Below are 19381 nucleotides of genomic sequence, written 5' to 3'. Positions count from 1 at the left end.
ATTGGTGGGCCATTATTGGTGCAGAGCAGAGGGATCAAAAAACATTAGCAGCTTCTTTGGGGATAAGTACATATTTTTTTGTTGCTTTGCAGGGCTGCATAGCTCATCCAGCTTTCTTTGCAGCCACTTTCTGTTTAAAATAACTCCAGCAATGGCTGCATGGAATTTTTTAGGGCATGCTTCCTGAAGTTGAGAACAGTAAACTATACTTGTGCAATATGTGTTAAAACTGCCACTTGTAGCTTCCTTTGTAAGCTGTGTGACAGAGCGACAAGACAGGAACACAAGTGGGAGACAGGGTTAGAGTTTTTTCGCCCTATAACAGGAAGTACTTGAACAGGGACCTTCAAACTCAGTGTCTTCTTATGCACTATGGGAGCATAAACTTGCGACATTTAATTATAAAAATGAGTCTACCCAACAACTACATGTATCAGCCAGTAGTGAGGTGTGAAATTTAGGGTGATGGGCCTCAGCTTCACCTTCTGAACTCTTATTGGTATATACATAACTGAACAACTGAACAACTGTATATACATAACTGAACAATCTGGATTTCAGTGTTCCTGTCTCCTGGGCACATTTGGAAGAAAGCTGAAACTACATGCAGATATTTATCCAGATGGTATTTACTAATGCTAAGGTAACATGGCCCCTTCAAATCCTCCCTTAAACATTGTAAATATATGTAGGATTACCAGTTTTTACTCTATAACATAACACTTTGTATAGTCTAAGATGGGCCACACTTTTGCACAGAGATGATGCTAGTTAAAATCAATGCATGTAAATACAGTGGTACCTTCATATTTCAGCTGCTTTAATTGCACCCCCCCCCCCCCTCCACATGCGATCTAAGCAGCAACGATTTTAATATTATGTAAATTCCTATTTTGTATCAAAAGTCAACAATTAATTGTCATTTTCAACTCTAGCCATTTCCCCTGGCTGCTAGTCAATGCAGAGAGCAGTGACACATGCCTGTCAAAAGAAGGGCAAAGGTTCAGTCAGGGTGAATGGCAACCAGAATGGCTAATGGCGAATGGCAACCAAACCAGCCTCTAGTTTTCATTTTGAAAGCTTAACTGAACAAGATAACAAGATAAAGATAAACTGATTGGCTGCCATGCACAGCTGCTCTAGATTCTATCTGTGCCAGTTTTGATAAATCACACCCCCCCCCCCCCCCGTATCTTTAACATCTTCACATTCCATATACTATATAATTGTAAAGTGGCAGCACCCAACTGGAATAACTGGGTCTAGGAGGAAAGAGGGATAGGAGGAGCAGTTGTTTAGAAGCTAAACTGTTCATATTAGGCAGCAGTTTTGTCAATTCAAAAGGTTGCATTTTTAGCTGAGCAAGCTGTGGCCAAGAAGGTTGATGAGACACAACAGCTTGTCTTTTTAAAAATGTGCAATTGTTGTCTCAAAGTAAGAGTATATTTAGTTACAACTACTCAAGGATGACAATGAAGGTTCTGGATACAACCCAAGAGTAATTCAGACATAGTCCATCCGTTTCTGCACCACCCAACATTATTTTTTTAGCCATATAATCCATTCCTATCAAAATGAATCTGAACAAATACTGGTGATAAAAATGAATCTGAACAAATACTGGTGATGGGAATTACCCCCAAAGACAACTGTCACCAACACAGGTGTCACCATTAGAAGATTTACCCTCATCCCGATTTTTGATGATACCTCGGAAATGTTGGATTTTCCATCACAACCGCAATGGTTACCAGGACAAATAGAAAGATCAAATTCCCCCAGTGGAAACAGAGACAACATTAACATCTGTTCTAACTGACCTCTTCTCTATTCAAAACTAAAACCTTATAAAGTTTGGGTATAAATGGCTGTACACTGCTATATTTGAGTATACAGCAGTGCCATCATACACTTGAGAATGGTATATCAACATTTGAAAAAAAAATATCAGAAAATGATTATGTAGAAATGATTAAAGCAAAATTCCAGGCATATTTAGTTAAAAATTTGTGTTTGTAAAAAATAGTTACCAAACCTGAGGTATATCCTATGGCCAAATTGCTGCTCAATCCTCCATCTAGCTTTATAGAGTGGCAGTCTTGCCATAGGAAATGCCTCTTCAGCTCATGAAGATTGTTCAAATAACCCCAAACATGTATTATTTAAAAATGTAAGTTTTTATCAAAGGTTTAATGGAGTCATTACTAAAAGTATTTTAGGCACATAGGTATGTTTCATTGGTATATAGTAAATAGTAAATAATGCCAATTTTGAATATTTTTGTGAATACCATTGACACTTCCTCTTGGTATATGCAGCTGCCTTTATGGTTGCAATAATCCTGATCTTTTAGTTAAGGTACAGCAATCGGTTCTTTGGCACCACTCCCATCACTATGGGTATACTTATTGGCTTTCTCAACAGAGTTTAAAGTGGTCCTAAAGGCTGAAGGTTTATTACCTTCATGCATTCTTTGCATAAAGGTAAAAAACCTTCTGTGTGCTGCCACCCCCACAGCCCCCCTAATGCTCACCTGAGCCCCCTCTTGATCCAGCGATGTGCAAGAGAGCCCCAGCTGTCTCGGGACTCCCGATCCTCTTTGGCTCCCAGTGCTTCCACAGGCCAGTGAGCTAATAAGGAGAGAGTGTGGGGGGGGGGGGGAAGCCACGGCTTTATATGTGTTGCACCCTCCTAGGTGGGTGCTAGGTAAAAGCATTTTATGCTCTTTCTACTTATCAGGGGAGCCTGATCTATTAGGTTGCCTGTTGCATGTTTCCAGATGTGATTCACTGGGTCTGAGGGAGTGTACCCACTGTATCCAATAAGGGAGCTTGTTGGACAGTGGAGGAAACACAGCCAGTGACACATTGGCTTTTGTGGGAGTCTCAGTGGGTGGGCACTCCTGCAGTGCATCCTGGGATTTCTCATAAAAACCAGGGGGACATGTGACAGGGCGTCTTTGGCGGGAAGCAGAGTCCCAGGAGGAGGCTGATGGATGGTCTCTTCTCCTGTTGCATGAGGAAAGTGGTCTTAGGTAGTCGGCCTAATGAACCAGGTGTGGAGCTGAGCTGCAGAGGATCCAGTGGAGCTGACAGTGGAGCTGCTGGCAGAGTCTTCCGGGAAAAACAGTGTCCGTTAGTACCAGGGGACTTGCCAAAGGGTCTGCCCAGGGAGGGGGACCACTCCAGTGAAGTCAGAGGAGAAGAGCGATTCACAGTACAGTACAGTTCATCTAATTCTTCTTCACTTAGTGGCCAGGTGAAGCAGCGGCCTTGCCGCACTCAGCTTTATTCAGAAGTCCCAGCACCTATCTTTACCAGTACCTTTACCAGTGTGCTTTGTTTTGTTTGTTTGTGACTTTTTATTCTCCTTCTTATGTGGAAGATATACGTAGGTGTTCACTTCCTGTACTGAGTGTAGTTCAACTTAAAGTGGTATTTAAGGTTCAGTTTAAAAAAAACAAAAAAACAAACATGGTATACTTACATGCTCCAACTGAATAAACGATGCACAATTGCTGGGACTTCTGAATAAAGCTGAGTGCGGCAAGGCCGCTGCTTCACCTGGCCACTAAGTGAAGAAGAATTAGATGAACTGTCCTGTACTGTGAATCGCTCTTCAGGGTCCTACTCGGCCCCCCCCCTTTCTCCGTACTCTTCAGGGTTCTATACAGCATCCCCTTTAATCTAACACTCTGTGTGAGCTGACCCCTTGATCCTCTGACTTCACTGGAGTGGTCCCCCTTCCTGGGCAGACCCTTTGGCAAGTCCACACCTGGTTCACTAGGCCGACTGCCTAAGACCACTTTCCTCATGCAACAGGAGAAGAGACCATCCGTCAGCCTCCTCCTGGGACTCTGCTTCCCGCCAAAGACGCCCTGTCACGTGTCCCCCTGGTTTTTATGAGAAATCCCAGGATGCACTAATAACACACAGCTGATGCCTAGTACAGTGTTTCTCAACTCCGGTCCTCAGGGCACACTAACAGGCCAGGTTTGCAAGAAAACTGAAATACATCACAGGTGATATAATTTGCTGCTCAATGATTGCAGTACTCTAGTCTGCATCTCCCCAAGTAAATACTTAAAATCTGGCCTGTTAGTGTGCCCTGAGGACCGGAGTTGAGAAACACTGGCCTAGTACATAGTAGAAAATCAATGAAAAATATCACTTTTGGAGCAATCGTATGGTAATCTGATCATTAGTAAACAGCTTTCAAGAGCAGATCACGACAGTTCATGGGAAAATATTCAAAGTATCAAGCACAACATTTTTTTTTGTACGATAACAGAATGAACAATTTTAATTTAATAAGTATGATATTTGTATGAAAAAAAAATAGTGTGGCCAAAACTACGCATGCTCGGAAATTAAAGAATACATATACAATACAACAACACATTACATTACTTCTAAAGTTGTATGCTGTTGTACCGTAACTTTAGTAACCTACTGGATTTTAATAGGAGACTAGCATGCAGAAAAAAAAAAAATGGACGATCATTCGTCAGATATTCTTATTGTGTGTACGGTGTGTACGAAGCTTTAAGCTAATTGTACACTAGGGATGGGCTGTGTGTTCAAGTCGAATGAAAGTTCGACTCGAACATCAACTGTTCGTGTGTTCGCTGAACACACAAACAAATAGGGCGCTCGGCGGGAAGTTTGCCCGCTGATGAGCGCTCCCTCAATGCACTGCGGCGCCCTTGCACTTGATTGCTGATGATTGGCCAAAGCATGTACCTGACCTGTATGCTTTGGCCAATCACAGCACAATGTACTGTGAGAGCCATGATTGGCCAAAGGCAGAGTGCCTTTGGCCAATCATGGCTCAGGGCCTAAGTTCACATCCCACACTATATAAGGCTGCTGCTTACACAGCAGCCATATATAGCGTGTGACAATGAAGATTGTTCAGGTAGTTTGTGGATAGTGTGTACAGACAGTTTAGTGAAGTCAGTGTAGTGTACAGGCATACCCCACTTTTAAAAATTATGGATATGTTGTAGTCCTGGGTCCGCTCTCGGTGCCCCCCAAGTTTGGTGTCACTTATGGTTCGTGAGCAGTGCCATGTCTAGCTGACCAAGATTTCCCATAGATGCCATTGTTAAAGACAGTGCCCTATACCCATTCATATGGGTGGGGGGGGGGGGGTTGGAATCTGGGGGCCCACTGGTTAAAGTACATTATAACCGTGAGCAAGTTTAAATGACATTTTTTACTTTAGAAATGTCAGTATTGCTGTAGCAGGCTCCATACATCGTACAGATGTGCCACTTTACAGGCACATTAGGGGAAACCCCAGGCATGATATTTAAAGGAATTTTTCATTTTTATTGTTTTACTTTAAGCATCATTAAATTCAGTGCCCCTTTAAAAACTATTAAATTTTTTTTTTTGCATTGATACATGTCCCCCAGGGCAGTACTTGGGTCCCCATACACTTTGTACGGCAAAACCTTGCATATAAACTTTTAAAATTAGGACTTTTGATTTTTCATGTTTGTGTCCCATAGACTTTATTAGAGTTTGCATGTTCGCTAGAAATATTTCGCTGTTTGAGATAATCTGGTGCAAACTGAACAGGGGGATATCCAGCCCATCCCTATTGTACACTAAACAATTAATTCATGTTTGTCCAATCCCAGTGCTTTAGTGCATTTGGGAGGCAAAGATGCAGACTCCAGCCCCACAGTCTGCATCCTTTAAAAAAGTCTATGGCAGGCTAAAACATGCTGCTGCTGATTCAGAACAGTGGTACTCACATTTAGCACCAGATGCATTCAGGAATGTATGCCAAGAATGCAGGTGTTCTGCATTCTGGGATACATGCCTGAACACACACCTGCATTCTCGGCATATGTTCCTGAATGCATAGGGCAGTGATGGCAAACCTTGGCACCCCAGATGTTTTGAAACTACATTTCCCATGATGCTCAACTACACTGCAGAGTGCATGAGCATCAAGGGAAATGTAGTTCAAACACATCTGGGGTGCCAAGGTTCGCCATCACTGGCATAGGGCCTTGTATTCTGAAATAAGCCTGCTATTGACTTGACTTTGATAGGCTACAGGCAGGGGGGGGGGGGGTGTATGCTTCACCTGTGCCTCCCGGGTGCACTAAAATGCAGAGGCTGAGTGCACACAGGTTAAACACCTAGGGGTTGATTTACTAAAGGCAAATAGTTGGTGCACTTTGCAAAGTGTATTTGCCTTCTGCAAGTGCAGTTGCTCCAGAGCTTAATTAATGAGGAAAGGCTTCACTGCAAGGATTACCCAATCACGAGCAAGGAAAATAAAAAAAAAGCATTTTTGCTTGCACATGATTGATGGAAGTCAGCAGAGCTTCTAACTAAGCTCTGGAGCAACTGCACTTTGCAAAGTGCACAGTCTTTTTTCCTTTAGTTAATCAACCCCCTAGTGTGCAAGGTGGCTAATAGAGACAACTCAAAACTGCTCTCGCTAAAACCTGACCATCCAAACTTGGGTAACCCTTTCCCACTATTAGCCATTTCACCTTTAGGATTAGGGACTAATGTATATCTCTACAGTGACCTTAAGGCCCCTTTTACACTTATGCGACGCGATTTTACCGCAATTTTTTGCCGCGACTTTGCCGTGATTTTGACGTGATTTTGAGCAATGGCTCAGGGCTATATACCTCAAAACGCATTAAAATCGTGCCAAAGTAGTGCAGGAACTACTTTGAAGTCAGTGCGTTTTGAAGTTTCAATGGGGCTCATTGAAAATAATGGAAAACGACTTGCCATGCGATTTTGCGGTCCAAAATCGCGGGGCAAGTCGCACTAGTGTGAAAGGGGCCTTAAAGATAAATTTACCCCAATCCACCTTTTATCATCTATCTACCACCTACTGACCTCCAGAAATGTATTGACCCTCCTTTGACCCCTCCAGCCATTTTGCCAAGGAATTTTTAGAAGTTGGTTGGAATTGGCAAAGCGTGTATCTCTCCCACTGTGCTATTGTATTCTCCCCCCCACCAGAATAACCTGATCAGACCTGAATAACCTGGCAGTCAATGGCCAATGATCGGATGCTGGTTTTCAAGCACGTCCAATCAAAAAAAGGCAGTCGTTTGACCGACTTCTGTCAGACAGACTGCTGAACACATTGACCAAAAGTCGGCCGGTTCTGTGTGTACCCAACTTACCAGGGAAAGGGGTAAATAATGACTCTGCAATGAATGGAGATGGAAATACAACATCAGAGCTAATGTTAGCCATGATTTCATCCCAGACAGATACTTTGTGGATGTGGTAATTATGTCACAGGGACTGTCCTGTACTGACCTGCATGGAGTCATCATGTATCATGTGTAAAGTATTTGTCAAATCAATTGGGCGTATATTCGCCATGGCCATCAAGCATATTATATGTTTCCTTCTCAGATTTCCATTTATAAGCAGATTGTGAACACAGAAACCCACAGCCTTCACCTGTTATGTTTCAGGCTTTGCAGCATGTCCTGTTTTCTGCAGACTCTGCTGAAAGTCTGTGAATTCTATTAATTAATCTACAATCCAAATGTATCAGCAAAAGAATCAGGACAACACAAAGGGTCAAGAAGCAGCTGCCTAAATATAACTGTCACTACTCTGTGTAAAGATATATTGCACAGTGCAAGGGGCATTAATGCCTGGTTCACACCTATGCATTTTTTAGTGCGTTTTCAGTTTTGCAGAAACACACTACAGTCCATTTAACATGGTTTCCTATGGGTCAAGGGCCTGGGACTTGTTTCTGGTTTTTGGATCCATAGACTTCAATGGATCAAAAATGTGAATTGAAAAACACAAAATGCTCCAGGAATATGCAACCTGCAACCTGCAGAGGTGTGAATCAAGCCTAAAGTACTTAACTGTAGGTATTTATCTGTTTTTTTGTATCTGACTTTCTGGGATTCTTTAGGCCTACTCTCTGGACACCATGTCAGATATACCTGAATGCTTTTTCAATAGGTCACCAGGTCTTTTCTCAACCATCCCCAATTGTTCAGCTTGGGGGCTGGCATGCAAATTGTGATGGCACATGTTCATAGCCAATTTGAACCCACATACTAGGGCCATTTAACCTACCAGAGTGTTGTAGGTATCCAGAGTACCCAGAGGAACCCCACATAAACACAGGGAGAGCAAACTCCATGCAGATGGTTGTCTGGCCAAAATTCAAACCAATGACCTATTGCTGTAAGGCATACGTGCTAACCATTAAACCACAGTGCTGTCTATTAGATAAAGTAAGCTGTTTCACAAAGTTAAAAATTACAGAATTACAATAAATTATATACAAACCCAGAAAATATTGATGGGAAAAAATATTTCCTGAAATTCCTGTTTATTATCTCCACTTCTGTATGTGCTGTAAAAAAATGTATGCAGCCTCAGCTACATAAAGCACAGGGCTGTGTTCCAGCAGTGGGATGGGAACTTGCTGTCCCCCTCCCTAAGCAAGATCGAGTCAGGCTGAGTGCTGCTCAGCCATTCACATAAAATAAAAACAAATGGCCACAACGCACAGATGACGTCAGCTTCCATGCACCAATATAGGATAAAAAAGACAGCAGGTATTGTTCCAAATGGCAGAAAGGAAGACCGTACATAAAAGATCCTGGGATCCTGCAGGATCCAGGCTGATCCAAATTAGACATAAAGACAAACGAACAGGAGCAAAGGATTCCATTAAAAACATAGTAAAATGTATTCACTCCATAGATTAAGTCTACCTACTTGTCCATGCTGACACAGAGCTGCCGTAATGTAAGTGCCCTAATGTAAGTGGACTTAATCTATGGAATGTCATCACAAGCAAGGCCTGTATGCAGCAATTTAGCAGCGGCAGTGAGCAATCCTGAAGCCGGCTCAGGATGGACCCACTCAATGTAACAGCTGGTGTTCACTGAGTATACAAATCCAGTAAGTGAGCCAGCAACTCCAAATCCGTGTAGAAAATGTATTTGTTACATGAAAAGTGTATACAGGAAGGCTAACATGTTTCACGCCTTGATCACAGCACAATAATGAATTGAAATGCAGAGTATATATAGTTCAAAAAACACCACCTATCTAATAAGCAATCAGACAATTGTGCTAATTAAAAATACAAATTGCTTAATTGGTAACCAGTGATAACAACCTGAGTATAGCATCTTCCGCCACTGTTCCACCGTGGCTGTACTCTATTTCTGACAGGGGTGGTAACCCGTTTCAAAGGTGTTCCTTCTTTGTTGGGATTACTCACTGCCGCTGCTACATACTGTACAGTCCTTGCTTGTGATGACATCTTGCTCTCTACTTGTCCATGCTGACACAGAACTGACTTAATGTAAGTGTGTTTAACCACTTAAGGACCGCCCCACATACATTGAGTGCAGCAGTGCAGCCCTTAAGTGCAAAATCACGTACCTGTACGTGATTTTGTAATAGGGCTCTCGGGGGAGCGCGTGCTGTGATTGGACACAGCGGGAGCCGATAAGCAGGTCCGGCGGCCACTGGCGATTGTCCAGGGGAATGACAGACCGTCGTTCTGTCAGACAGGAAGAGAGAGATTTGTGAGAAAAAAAGGACATCAATTTTATTTGGGTACAATGTCACTCGACCACGCAATAGTCAGGTAAAGCAACACAGTGTCGTATCGCAAAAAATGGCCTGGTGATTAAGGGGGTAAAACCTTCTGGAGCTGAAGTGGTTAAAATGTGAATAAATGCTACCATGTTTTTAATGGGATCCCGCGCTCCTGTTCTTCAGACTTTCACTTTGTAGTCTATGAGTTAAGAGACCGTGACATCATCAGCCTACCTCTCCACCTTAACCAATTAGGGGACTCAAAGAATACCAAGCTCCTTGTGAATACCTGAATACCTGAGCAGCGCTCAGGCTAACTCAATTTTTTTGTGCGAGTGGGGCGGAAAGTTCCCATCCTGCTGCCGAAACACAGCGCTGTATACTGTATGTAGGTGAGTTCATACAATGCTCACAGCAGACGCATCTAGTATTGAAGGTAATGATTCATTTAGATCAGCTTTGTCCGAACAAATTATTTAAAGTTAATTAAAGATAGAGATTGACTTTAAAAGCATAATAAAATAGTGAAAACAGTGTAAAGTTCATAACTGATATGCAAAATGTGGTTACCTATATTAAGCAAATAGAAATAACATGTCAGTAGTTTTAGATAAAAAAATTCTAGTTGGTTTCTATGGGTTACCACCAGTGGTGGCCCCTCCATTGGGGGCGCAGGGGCGCCGCCCCCCCCCCCCATCCATGCGTCCGGCCCCCTAATCTTCATGCAGGGTGCCAGACGCATGGATTCCAATGGGGTTTTTTTTTTTGAAGCATGTGATTGGAGCCAGAGGACCCTGAGCTCACCCAATTGTGTGACAATAGTGAATGAATATTCACTATTATCGCACTGATGCTCCTCCCAGCCAATCAGGAAGTGGGTCCTGAGACCCGTTTCCCGATTGGCCGTAAGGAGAGGCCATGCTATTGGCGAAGGAGGAGTAGGAGGAGGAGGGAGGAGACACAGGGGAAGCCGCTGCCGCCAGCGCTGCCTGCCCTCCATGTCAGTCCAGGGTGAGTCCAGGGGGGAAGGGTGGTATGGTGTGCGAGTTGGTGTGGTCCGGGGGCGGGGGGGGGGGTATGGTGTGGACCGTCTGCCGCCCCCCCAGCCCATGGAGCACCAGCTGCCACTGGTTACCATACTTCATACTTTGCTTTGCTCTGAACTACAGTAACTTTGCCCAGATACCAGCGATGTTCAATCTATAGAATGTACTGAATGGCTTGGGCACTTATTACTAAATATTTGGTTTAATAATTCCAATACAAGCTCCAAAAAATAAAACTTTAATAATAATTTTTACTCTTTAAAAAAAACAATGCAAGCTAATTATATAAAATGCAGGTACCTTGTAGATTTAGTTGATTCCTGCTTGTAAATATCAATGATATTTTCAACCAGCAAGTTTCGTTGCAATCCATACACTCCATGTCGATCCAGAACCACTTCATGCCTGCAGGATGGGCAACGGAAGCGACCTCCTGTGGCCACAGTGTTTCCTCCTCTGGTTGGTAAATATGGGTTGGAAGCCTATTTACATGAAAGCAAAACACCTTATTTTTTTTTTTTTGCATCTTACAGAATGTAAGCATTACACTTCAATAGTGCTCAGCTGTCTACATATTAAAGACAATTTTCAATAGGAGAGAAACCAAAGTGGCAATGCTGAGCCAAGATATTATTGTAGTTTTATTATTCTTGCATGAGTGTAGTCAAGCAGGAAATTACCTCAAAAAGTCTCAAAATTAGATCTGTGGAGATGGATGTGTACAGCTGAGGAAGGGTTGTTAATTACAGGCTCTGTATTGCTATTTGCCTAGACCTCTAACCAGTGGCAGCCCATTCATTGGGGGCACCGTCCCCCCATCCATTCATCCGGCCCCCTAATCTACATGTGGTGCGCCGGAGCAATGGACTTCAATGGGGTATTTTTTTTTTTTAAGCATGTGATTAGAGCCACAGACTCAAATTAGCTTCAATAAAGGGTGGGCTTAGGGTGAGCCTACCCAGTTGTGTGACAATAGCGAATGAAAATTTGCTATTGTTACTCTGATTCTCCTGCCAGCCAATCAGGAAGCGGGCCGTGAGACGCATTTCTCGATTGGCCAAAAGGAGAAGAGATCTTATAGGCCAAGGAGGAGGAGGGAGGAGATGCATGGCTGGAGGAGAAGTCCGATAACCCACCAGCTGCCACTATCTCCAGGGATGGCTCACCTGCAGTGGCTCAATCATTCAGCACTCCCTGGCTCGAACAGGGGAGGGAGGAGGAGAGGAGATTGGAGTCATCCCGAGCAGGACATCTGCCTCCTAAGGTACGGAGGCCATCCTTCTTCTGCAGGGGAGGTGTGTTCCCCACATTCATGTCCATCTCTGGGGGGGGTGGTGTCACTTGGTTTGCTTCCCCCCCCCCCCCCGAATTTATGAGCACCAACTGCCACTGCCTCCAACTGCTGCCGGTTTGTCTTTGTCCGAGCAACATTTGCTTGCTACCACACCCATTAGAAAAGTAAAGTATGCTGGTAAATCTCCCCATGACCAAAACAATTGAGGTTAAGCTTTTTATTCTAAACAGCAGGTTATAAATATGAGAATGTTTTACTAACTACTTTCAGCTCCCTCTGCTCTACTAACCCGGCTTGTTGAATTTTTCCAAATTTTAGGTTTGGCTGACAGTTGTGTGCTTTCAAAGACCTGGAGACCTATGTTGGGTGATTATTTACTGTGAGAAGTTATAAGGAAAGTGAGTTGCGATTTGAGCTGGCCATCAGTGGTGTATTTAGGTTTTGTGCTGCCCTAGGCCTGACTAAACTCGTGCACCCCCTAATTTAAATATGACTCACCCCTTCCTGCAAAGGCCACATACCTACCCATTTAAGAACCCCCCTGTCATCTGCAAACCACACACCTTCCTCTTTTGGCTTCACAAAATGGACCCTAAGCCTGTGAATGGACCCTAAGCTGTGTTGAGAGACTTTTGCTTGTTTCAAGTAGGTTTTCCATGCCTATACAAGTCTACTGGAATGCAAAATATGCATTAAGCACAGGTAAATGCACGTCAGAAGGAGGTCAAATGCACCTGTCAATGAATTATGAATGATTACTGAAACATCTCAAACTGATGTCAGAACATATGCCAGTGCTAAGTGAAAACAAAAGCACTTCCAGTGGTGGAAGTGCTCATATTCACTTGCTAAAATACCCCTAAATTACATCACATTGGGCCAGCAGATAGGGTTGGGCCAAATCCATATTTGTTGATTATTGGACATTCAATGCTGATCTCACACAGGTACCACTCGTGGCTGTCAGTGCCACTTATCTCAGAAGAAACACTGGGGATGAGGACCTGCCCAACTACAGTTCCATTTGAAGGTGGTCATGTGACATTCACAAACTAGTTTAATAGTCAAAGCATTACGACTCAATCAGGCCAAAAATGTCCCCAAAATATGTCACTGAAAGATCTTTTACCTGTGTATGTTTTATTAAAATACATTTTGCTAAATAAAACCGAATTAACTGGCATTAAGATGCTCCTATAAAGAAAAACCTAAGACAAATCAGCAGGTTGCAAAAACCATGAGGAAAAAAAGTAGATGTTCCAGCTTTACTTCTCATCCAGAAGACTACAAAAGCCCGGTATGCCTCGGGGGAGGGTAGGCGGAGCATTAGGCTGCTAAGACCTGCTGCCAGTACCACACCTACTAGTATTGGAGGCCGCCAGTTGTATTAAGTATCAATTGCATTCTGTCCAAATGTCAGGCCAGTCATCGGCCGCCGGCCAGTATTATCAAACTGGCAGCAGTGCGGCCGCTTTATGGGGGCACCAGACCGATTTGCCTCCAAGGCCCTGCCATCCGGCCCAGTATGGCCCATAAGACTGGGGCTACACTAAAAGTGTAGCGCAAGCGGTGGGGACTCTTTTCATGCAGAAGCCAGGAGGAGGCTGTTTTTTTTTTTTATGCAGGGGTGTCTTTTTTGTCACCCTCCTGCAAAGTGCCGCCCTAGCCCTGGGCCTTGTTGGCCTAAGCCAAGATACAGCATTGCTGGCCCTTAATTCTCAAAGTCAAAAACAGGTACAAAGGAAAAGTGAAAGTGCATCTGTAACAGCCAATCAGCTATTTGTTTCAATTTATTAGATTCAAAAAGAAAATTCACCTACAGGAACTGGTTGCTTACCCAAGACCATTTAGGGGATCTTGATCCAAAATTAGATATTAGAGGGGTAAATAAGGGCCAAACAGTAACATGAGTGACATACAGTAAATAATCATGAAGTAAACTGAAAAACCTCATTACCACTCCAGTGCAAACTACTTCTATACAGTCTATATAGTGCAGGTGCAAAAACTCATTAACCAATGATTCATTTTTGCTTATGCCTACTAAAGGTTTTGGGACCCTGGTTCCAACACCTTGAGGATGCCTCTGACATAATATATGCCAAGTAATAGTTGATAAGGGCACACAATTTGAACTGTGTACAGGTACAATGAATATAGCGAGCAAGGGAATTTTTAGATTTCTTCCCTTTCTGTGAGATTTGACTACAAAAATGTGACATCTCTGGTATACAATGGGCAACATAGACAGTTTTTTTAAATGTACTTAGTAATGGCAGAGAGCAATAAATTCAATCAATAATAGAATGTAGAAATAAAATTTAGAATGAGATATGCACTTGTATAACAGTGTACATTTGCTGTCCCCTCAAAATAACTCAACATGCAGCCATTAATATCTAAACCGCTGGCAACCGAAGTGAGTACACCCCTAAATTAAAATGTCCAAATTGGGCCAAATTAGCCATTTTCCCTCCCCGGTATTATGTGACTCATTAGTGTTACAAGGTCTCAGGTGTGAATGGGAAGCAGGTGTGTTAGATTTGGTGTTATTGCTCTCACTCTCTCATACTGGTCACTGAAAGTTTAACATGGCACCTCATGCCAAAGAACTCTCTGAGGATCTGAAAAAAATAATTGTTGCTCTACATAAAGATGGCCTAGGCTATAGAAAGATTGCCAAGACCCCAAAACTGCTGCACAGTGGCCAAAACCATACAGCGGTTTAACAGGACAGGTTCCACTCAGAACAGGCCTCGCCATGGTCGACCAAAGAAGTTGAGTGCACGTGCCCAGTGTCATATCCAGAGGTTGTCTTTAAAATAGACATATGAGTGCTGCCAGCATTCCTGCAGAGGTTTTTTGGGGTGGGGGGTCAGCCTGCCAGTGCTCAGACCATATGCACTCTGCATTAAAATGGTCTGTATGCCTGTCTTACAACAAGGAAGCCTCTTCTAAAGATGCACAAGAAAGCCTGAAAACAGTTTGCTGAAGACAAGCAGACTAAGGACATTATTTACTGGAACCATATCCTGTGGTCTGATGAGACCAAGATAAACTTATTTGGTTCAGATGGTGTCAAGCGTGTGTCGCGGCAACCAGGTGAGAAGTACAAAGACAAGTTTATCTTGCCTACAGTCAAGCATGGTGGTGGGAGTGTCATAGTTTGGGGCTACATGAGTGCTGCCGGCACTGGGGAGCTACAGTTCATTTAGGGAACCATGAATGCCAATGTGTACTGTGACATACTGAAGCAGAGCATGATCCCCTCCCTTCGGAAACTGGGCCACAGGGCATTATTCCAACATGATAACGACCCCAAACACACCTCCAAGATGACCACTCCCTTGCTAAAGAAGCTGAGAGTAAAGGTGATAGACTGGCCTAGCATATCTCCAGACCTAAACTCTATTGAGCATCTGTGGGGCATCCTCAAACGAAAGGTGGAGGAGCACAAGGTCTCTAACATCCACCAGCTCCATGATGTTGTTATGGAGAAGTGGAAGAGGTCTCCAGTGGCAACCTGTGAAGCTCTGGTGAACTCCATGCCCAAGAGGGTTAAGGCAATGCTGGAAAATAATGGTGGCCACACAAAATATTGACACTTTGGGCCCAATTTGGACATTGTCACTTAGGGGTGTACTCACTTTTGTTGCCAGCGGTTTAAACATGAATGGCTGTGTGTTGAGTTAGTTTGAGGGGACAGAAAATGTACACTGTTATACAAGCTGTACACTCACTACTACACATTGTAGCAAAGTGTCATTTCTTCAGTGTTCACATGAAAAGATTCAATAAAATATTTACAAAAATGTGAGGGGTGTACTCACTTTTGTGAGATACTGTATATATTTCTATTTCTGACAAGCAGGATTTATTTGTATTTGTATAAATTATATATATATTTATATTAGCTTTGCTTTATTAGCGTTATACATAATGATTCAGATGTATGCTAACATACATAATAAAACTGTCAAGCGCACTGCTGAAAACCTAATCAGATGTCACTACTTATCAGCCTTGAGCACACAGAACAAAGCTGACTCCTGACTGATGACACTTGACGTTACTGTACTTTGAACATTGCTCTATACTATAGTAAAAACAAGCACAATTGTCTTTCAAACAACCAATAGATGTAAAGTAGCACAAAAGTAAAGGTAGTGCGATATGCGTAAATCATGACAACCAATCAAATTTTACTTAATGGGTGTCAGCTTATTAAAAGAGGAATTCTAAAGATTGCTTTGGGTTACTAAACCTTTCACGTTGCCTTTTGTCTTACTGAATGTGACAACAAATACACATTATCTAGATAATTTTTAAATAAAGTTTTTGGTCAATTAATTAAAGTTTTTAATTAAGTTTTTTTAAATAAAGTTTTTGGTCAATTAATTAAAATTAAAATGTATGCATTTTAGGCAAAATTTATATAATCCTCTGCATTTTTATGATAGATGCAATGATTTTTTTTTTCAGTCTAATAGGTAACCTAATTTTGGTATTGCTCTCTGTGATGGTACATGCTCTGACTTTGAAAACATCTTACCTGGAAAATGTCGCTGGCACATTTCCTACACAGATTATGTTGGCAAGGAAGGATTACCACTGGCTTGGAAAACATTTCCAGACATATTGGACATATAAGTTGCTTCTCCAAGTTATCCATAGTTTGCTGCTCTTTACTCAAGGACTGGTAAGTCAGCGAGGTGCTCATCTCCTAGCTATTTCGAGGAGAGTAATTTCAGGAGAAATACGCTGTGGTGATGAGTTTCCGGGTCTGTTCCCTTCAAATAATTCCTGGACTCGTGTGATCAAATGTCCTATGAGTTTCCTCAGCTGGGTGACATTGTTTAAAGGATCATTTGAAAAGTGCTCAAGCTGTTTTTAGCAGCACTCTGTCACATGTTGCTATACTGCTCTGTCCATATATGAAAGTGACACATGGATAGATTTAGACAGCTGACAGATCCCAGGGATGTCTGCTCCACATTCCTCTCTGTGGGAATAGGGAGGGTCAGATCAAGTGGGCAGAAGGACATCTGGAGCCCAGTGACAGCTGCCACTAAATGTGTCACTAAATGCTTGCTCTCTACACTAGAGCGGTGTGGCCAAAAAAAAAAAAGTTTCTAAATGCAGAACCTTTTCTTCTGAACATTTTTTTTTATAAATTCTGTGTTAAGGGGCTGTCTGACCGACCATTTAAACAGTTCTCATGAGCAGAATCCATAATTGTGATTATGCTGCAGATACAATTATATGTTTATACAGCTTGTATGCATCCACATTATCAACTAAATACATTTTTAGTGTTAAATAGTATCACTTTTACAAGAGGAAGAAGAAAATTTATCATTTTTATAGAAAAAAATAAATCACATTCTTAAAATACACAAGGCTTTATAACTAGAGTTGAGCGGACACCTGGATGTCCGTGATCGGCGGGTTCGGCCGAACTTGAAAAAAAAGTCCGGGTCCGTGTCCCGGACTTTTTCCGAACTTTACCCGGACACCGAACCCCATTGAAGTCAATGGGGACCCGAACTTTCAGGCACTAAAATGGCTCTAAAACACCAATGGAAAGGGCTAGAGTGCTGCAAATGGCAGCAAAACGTAGTTAAGAGCATGGCAAGTGCTCTGCAAACAAATGTGGATAGGGAAATAACTTAAAACAACAAAAAAAAACATAAAAATAAAACAATGTTCTTCATATGTGAAGGACGAGGCCCATATAGAGTAGGAGGGAGGTTGAGGTGGTGGTGGATGTGGCGGTGTCATAGGCGTGCGCACAGGGTGTGCCGGGTGTGCCTGGGCACACCCTAATCACCTAGGGCACATTAGCATTATCGCTCTGTTTGCCAGTGAGGAGATGGGAAAGATCTCCCTCGGACCTGCTCTGCCATAAGAGAAGTGCCACACACTTCTATTTCACTTTGCCAGCAGGGAGAGTAATGTAACGGGGCCATATACATGTAGGCAAACACATGCATGTGTATTTAAACTTTGGGGTGCACACCCTAATGCAATAGGCTGCGCACACCTAGGGCCGGTGTAGGTGGAAGCGGCGGTGGAGGAGGACGAGGTAGCCAACACTGCTTTTTTTCAGTCATTTTAAATGAGGGTACACCCCAAAAGAGTGAGAAAGATCAAAAATAGAACAATGGCTGGGTAAGGTCGGTATCCATCTCTATTCTGCACAAGGTACGGAAAAGTCCTGTGGGATCCATGCCTGGTTCATTTTAATGAACGTGAGCTTGTCCACATTGTCTCTGGACAGGCGGCTGTGCTTGTCTGTGATAACGCCCCCAGCCGTGCTAAATACACGTTCAGATAATACACTGGCTGCAGGGCACGCCAGCACCTCCAAGGCGTAAAGGGTAAGCTCAGGCCATGTGCCCAATTTGGAGACCCAGAAGTTGAAGGGGGCAGACCCGTCATTCACTACATGTAGGCATGTGCACACATACTGCTTCACCATGTTGGTAAAATGCTGCCTCCTGCTAAGACGTTCCATATGAGCTGCTGGTGCTGCAGTTTGTTGTGGCGTGCTGCCAAAACTTTTCCACATTTCGGTCATGCTAACCCTGCCTTCTGAGGTGCTGGCGGTGCCCTGGTTGCATTGGCGACCTCTTCCTCCTCCTCCTCTGCCTTGGCCTTGTGCTTCCACTGTGGCCCCGCTGTCAGGTGGGAATGCCAGCAGCATCGCGTCTACCAGCGTGCGCTTGTACTCGCGCATCTTGCGATCGCGCTCCAGTGAGTGAATTAAGGACGGTATGTTGTCCTTGTAACGGGGATCCAGCAGCGTGGCCACCCAGTAATCAGCACAAGTTAGAATGTGGGCAACTCGGCGGTCGTTGTGGAGACACTGCAGCATGTAATCGCTCATGTGTGCCAGGCTGCCCAGAGGCAACGAAAGGCTGTCCTCTGTGGGAGGTGTATCGTCTGTGTCCTCTGTATCCCCCCAGCCACGCACCAGTGATGGCCATGAGCTGGCCTGGGTGCCACCCTGCTGTGAACATGGTTCCATCTCCTCCTCCATCTCCTCCTCCTCATCCTCCTCATCCTCCTCATCCTCCAGAACTGTGGCCCTGCTGGACAATTGTGTCCCTGGCGTTTGTGGGTGCAGGAACCCACCCTCGGAGCCACTTGCAATTGACTGCCCTGAAAGCCTTGGAAATGTTATCTCTTCATCCTCCTCCTCCTCATCCTGTGCCACATCCTCTTCCATCATCGTCCGAATCGTTTTTTGAAGGAGGCATAGAAGTGGGATAGTTAAGCTGACAACAGCGTCATCGGCACTGGCCATGTTGGTGGAGTACTCAAAACAGCGCAACAAGGCACACAGGTCTCGCATGGAGGCCCAGTTATTGGTGGTGAAGTGGTGCCATTCCGCAGAGCGATTCACACGCGCGTGCTGCAGCTGAAACTCCACTATGGCCTGCTGCTGCTCACACAGT

At 43.6% G+C, this 19381-nt stretch overlaps 1 protein-coding gene across 3 annotated transcripts in view; it reads right to left on the bottom strand.

Annotated features, from left to right (window-relative positions):
- The window catches only part of TRIM55 (tripartite motif containing 55), a 207236-nt gene extending 190396 nt beyond the window's left edge, over positions 1 to 16840 (bottom strand). The window contains exons 1-2 of one of the 3 annotated variants that reach the window (XM_082258106.1): positions 16474 to 16840; positions 10928 to 11109 (exon numbers count right to left, since the gene is read on the bottom strand). In XM_082258106.1, coding sequence (XP_082114232.1) covers positions 10928 to 11109; positions 16474 to 16641 — 350 coding nt within the window. In that variant the 5' untranslated portion in view covers positions 16642 to 16840. The remainder of the gene's footprint in view (positions 1 to 10927; positions 11110 to 16473) is intronic. The other 2 variants (XM_082258107.1, XM_082258108.1) reach the window with 2 other exon arrangements.
- Positions 16841 to 19381: the final 2541 nt, after the last annotated feature.

The sequence above is a fragment of the Pelophylax lessonae genome (genome assembly GCF_965119305.1).
Source record: "Pelophylax lessonae genome assembly, chromosome: 5".
NCBI classification, from domain to species: Eukaryota; Metazoa; Chordata; class Amphibia; order Anura; family Ranidae; genus Pelophylax; species Pelophylax lessonae.
Note: the sequence above shows the minus strand (reverse complement) of the source record. Positions and strands in the feature narration are given on the sequence as shown.